General features: G+C 44.9%; 1 protein-coding gene across 1 annotated transcript in view; it reads left to right on the top strand.

Annotated features, from left to right (window-relative positions):
* Positions 1 to 4,972, top strand: part of col12a1b (collagen, type XII, alpha 1b) — a 98,451-nt gene extending 93,479 nt beyond the window's left edge. Inside the window, 2 exon segments of the mRNA XM_065963484.1 lie at positions 783 to 892; positions 4,431 to 4,972. Of these exon segments, the coding sequence (XP_065819556.1) occupies positions 783 to 892; positions 4,431 to 4,664 (344 nt within the window). The 3' untranslated portion in view covers positions 4,665 to 4,972.
* The last annotated feature ends 28 nt before the right edge of the window (positions 4,973 to 5,000 follow it).

Below are 5,000 nucleotides of genomic sequence, written 5' to 3'. Positions count from 1 at the left end.
TGGGAGGTTGAATTTAGGCGGTGTTGTGTTGCATCATGGGAAGTGTAGTCTCTAATGTTTTTTTTTTTCAGTTTGATTCTTTTAATGAATATGTTAGCCTAAGTTATTTGCTGTTTCCACTCCTCTGTAGAATACGTCTTTGTTTGAAGCGTCCAAACTCAAAGAAGTAACCTGATAGACACCTCATTATCTGAACCTGCTGCGTATAGTTATGTTTAGTTTGTTTAATCAAAGGCTGGAAATATTCAGGTTTAAATTACTTTTAATTGACCAAGTCAGAATGAACAGAAAAATGTAGAATTCATTCAAGCCATTACTGATGGAAGAGGCTGACAGAGGAGCACATCAGGGTTAAGGGTGTTGCCTTAGGAGACATCAGAGACATGTGGCTGCAGGATTGGTTGTGAGATGACCGACTCTACCACTGAGCCGCTCGTTATACTCAATGCTTACAACATCTTAGTTAAAAGTTAACAAAGACTTGTTTTTATTCGTTGTCTTTTTATTTGTTTACCCAGAATTGCAGACTGCATGTTTCCAATCGTCCCAAAATTAAATTTAAAAAGGGAGAATTTTTGATTATTTTTAGGATGAATTTTGATGAACAGATATACTCAGAAATAAGATTTAACTTTAAACAGTAAAGAAGTGTTCAAACTCAAACTGAAGTTTCGTCCGCCTGTGTAAACACCACCAGCTTGTTTGTTTTATCATAAAAAGAGACCTCATCATTTGAAAGGTGTGGATCGTTGCTGTAAAGTCTCCGTCTGTTTTCCCCTCAGCCTCCAGCCAGACTCTTTCCTTCTACAACAAAGACGAGCGAGGTGAGATCCAGAGGGCCACGTTCGACAGCGAGCCGGTCAAGAGGATGTTCCACGGAAGCTTCCACAAGGTAAAAAAAACAAACGAGTGTTAGAAGCTCTCAGGATCACTTTCTTTCTTTCTCTCAAACCTGCATGAAGGTGTGCATATGAAAGCGGTGTTGATGAACCCGAGCAGCGGTTGAAGTCTTGAAAGTGAAAGTGAAATGTGTCTTTAATGCTCCGGTTATGTAACATGTTTGAGGGCGTGACCTCGAGCTGACACTTCAATCGGATCGCTCCGCTTTGTTCTCTCTGGAACGTCTCGAGCTCGTTCAGATACTGTGGATGCCTGAGATGCCAAATGTGTTGAACATTACAGTCAAACAGATGGTCCTCTTCAGGAGGTTGTAAAACGCAGAGCTGTGCTTCACTCTCGTTCATTACGGTCCAGTTCAAAGTCTCTAATGGAGCCGTGGACCGGGCCGTCTGAATCTGCTGGATGTTGTTAAACCATCAGCAGACGGGCCGACTCATGTTGAACTCGTTTGGTGGAACAATGAAAAGTAAAGCTCCTGATTTATCAAAAGAAACTTCAGACAGAGAAACTCGTTTTACAACACTGTTCAATGGTTCCTCTCCAGTTTTAGAGACAAAACTTAAACTTTGGAGGACTCTGCGATGGTAGAAAAGGTAGACTGTTGGGAAGGTCGCCCGGAAAATGTTTGGTCACCGTAAACAATGACATCAGAGCGGTCGAGGAGCAGCCAGCAGGAAGGCGGAGCTTCTCCTTCCGTCTCTCCCCCCTCTCGCTCGCTTGCTTCTGGTAGCTGACCGCGGGCGAATTCTTACTGCGGTGCGGTTCACCTCCCAGCATGCACCTGCACTCTGAGAGACGTCAGGTTGTGTTTGTAATAACAGGAGACTGTCAGTGATTTAGATCACCTGCTGTTCCTCCTCTGGGCAGCTTGAGCCAAGATTTATTCCTCACACAGATCATCTTCTCCTTCCCTCGGGGAGGTGATATGAAATGGAATGTAGGATCAACGTTTAAAAGAGAAAGACGTGGAAATGCTTCTTGTTGTCCAATCCACCTGGGATACTCATTTTCTGTTTTTACAATCAAAGAAGTTTCTTCAGAGGCGTTCTGAATATCATGTTTGAGTGGTGATGAAGTTTGGAGGAAGAGAAAGTGAAGAAGAATGGCTCCCTGAGGGGTAAATTCTTCCTCTTCCCGCCTCCATGGAGACGTCTGAGGTCACAGTTGGTCATAAACCTTGAAGCTGCATGAGTTCAGAGTCATAGCTGCTGCTGCTGCGGCGGTGTGGACGCTTCATGTGCGTCCTTTGACTTCTGTCTCTGAACCCTCGGGCAATACTAAAAATAAGTGGGCTGAAGAAGAGTTTGTGAAGATTTAAAAGGCTGTCAGGAGGTGGGACGCTGTGAGGAAACAGACATGATTTACAAAGTCTGCTTCAACCTGTCTGAGAGTTCATGTTTGGGTCCGTTGCTGTCCCAGAGACGCCGTCAATGAGAGATTTGGAATCCCCCACATCCCCACGTCTGACTCGGCTAATCCCTGTAGCTTTTAGCCAACTAGCTCCCCCAGATGTGTTTAACAGGACGTCAGTGAGACAGAGCTGAAGGGACTCAACAAGGATTAAAAAGAGATCCTCCCTGAGAGGAGGATTTTTTCAAACTGCTGAGAAACAGATTAAGAGTCGTTCCAGCGACGTGCTGTCAACGGCGTCTGAGACGTGAAGTGAAGACGCTCCGACTGACGGGAACATCTCAGCCACTTGTGATGACGAGGGAGAGGAAGAGCAAGTTTTTTGGTATACAAACAGGAATCAATATGCCTCCATTTAAACCAGTATCATGTCCAAGTTTGAAATTCTGGTCCCCCAACAACCCTGGTCTGAAGAGAATCCACTTATTACACCTTATTCATTTAACGGCAAACCACTACATAGAAGAGAAAAGCTGTGAGAGGACTACCTCTGCTGACATGGACGTTACGAGTTGAAGATTTCTACTTCACACACGATCACTCGACGTTCTCTTTTATTCTTTTAACCTCAATCAGATCAAATCTGAATCCACAGAGAGGCTCACAAAGCTTCTGGAATAAGAGGTTTAAAACAATGAATGAAGCTCAGTATTGAGTCTTTGTTTAGAGAGGAGAGCTGCCAGTAACAGCTGACAGAATCCACACGAGACAAAGAAACAGGAGGAGGAGATCCACAGAGCGATACATCATGTTGTGTTTTTTAACTTTCCTCTAAATCTCTCAGAACAAAAAGTCAAAAGACCTGATCCCACTGAGTTACTGTCAGAGTCCCTGAGCCCCTGATCAGAGCTGTGACTCTGATCTCTTTGTGTTGAAATCTTCACCTCTACCTGCTGACTTCTTGAAGACCGCTGAGCATCCCGGCTCTGCTTCCTTCCTCCAGCCCTTTTTCTTGGACGTCTCAGTGTTTCCGAGCGAAGCGTCTTCAAACATGATTCCGCATTTCCCGCGGTCGGCCGCTGACCACAGGCGGCGAGCCCCAGCTGCCAGAGGCCGGTCCCGCGGTTTAGTTCAGCATCGTTTTCCCTCCTCTCCACCGGACCACAGAGGGGCCTGATTGGAGGAGGAGTTGTTCTAACGGTTCACCACAAAATGACATCATGAGGAGATGTGGCGAGGGAGATCTGACTAAGGAGAAATGTCTGTTGGTTTGTTTGTGTTTGTAGCTGAGAGAAATCCACCGTTTAATTACAGAACAAAGATTTCCCAACTCGACTTCTGATGGGACGGGGGGGAAGGAATTTTGGAGGATTTGGCTTCAAGAATTCGACGAGTTTCCAGCTGGTAGACTGGAGGTTGGGAAAGAAGGAGCAGTCTTTAAGTTTTAGCTGAGCTAGATTTAGTAATGAGTGAACAAAGGGTTTATTCAGAAGTGGCTGGATTTGTTTACACAGGTATCCATGTGATTTTGTTGAGGTTCAGGTTTTGAGGTTCAGGTCTGTCTCTGCAGGGATCCTTTCTGTCGTCTTGTCAGACACTTATATAAACAACCTGAACCTGTAAGGAACAAGACCTATCAGAGGACACTTTTTGATCAGGTGCACTGAAAGATTACTTTACCGTCTTTACAGCCTGTTTCATATTTCTGCTTTCTGAACAAATCTTCTGGTGTTTGGTGTTATTCAGACTCTGTTTAAAAACAGGACCAAGGTTTTAAAAGTAGAAGCTCACTGTGTTCTTGGTTTGACAGGAGATGCTGTTTTTCAGGGCTGTGAGAATGTCAAACAAGGTGAAGAGAAGCATGCTCATATGGACAGGACGGAGCTCAGCGTTTCTATACACCAAACATTTGATCCTTGTTTTATTTCCTGGCTGCAGCTCTGATGGAGCGTTTTTCTCTCCTGGTTTTCCTCTGTGTTACATTCCAGCCTCGTTTGAATAAACAGAACTCCGAACCCAGACAGGCCCGAGGTCCACCCTCCGCTGACACACTCTGCATAACCTAATAATCTTCAGGACCATCGGGATGAAAACCAGACACAAGACTTGGTCATAGAACAAAGACTGTGCTAATAAAAAAATATATTCCTCTGCTTTCCCCTCTCTTTTTGTCTCTGAAGCTGCACATCCTGGTCTCATCCACGGGCGTCAAACTCAACGTGGACTGCCAAGAGGTGGCTGAGAAGGAGATCAAGGCTGCTGGAAACACGTCCGGCGATGGCTACCAGGTCCTGGGCAAGATGTCCAAGTCCATCGGCTCCAGGGGAGAGTCAGCGACTGTAAGTCCAACTGTGATCCTGCAGAGTTCACACAAACAGGAGAGGAAGTTTACAACTGGAGTGTTTGATGTCTGAGGACAGACTTTTATTATTCCAGCTCAGGGTTTATTTGAATATTAGGTTTGTGTATTGATTCATTCTCTAATTTGTTTTATTAATCACACACACCTGGACCTCTCTTACACACAGCAGCTCTTACGCCCTGCTGCACTCTGTGTGTGGAGGATTATTGATGACGACACTTATCACATCATCATAAACAGCAGCTGCAGAAAAAACACTGAAATGAAGGAATAAGAAACTCCAGTTTAGACATCAGTGTTACACCTCAGGATGTATTTATCTCTCTCTCTCTCTCTCTCTCTCTGTCTCTCTCTCTCTCTCTCTGTCTCTCTCTCTCTCTCTCTCTCT

Source organism: Labrus bergylta, chromosome 15 (assembly GCF_963930695.1).
Source record: "Labrus bergylta chromosome 15, fLabBer1.1, whole genome shotgun sequence".
Classification (NCBI taxonomy): Eukaryota; Metazoa; Chordata; class Actinopteri; order Labriformes; family Labridae; genus Labrus; species Labrus bergylta.
The sequence above is the reverse complement of the archived record's forward strand: the minus strand, read 5'-3'. Positions and strand labels throughout refer to the sequence as shown.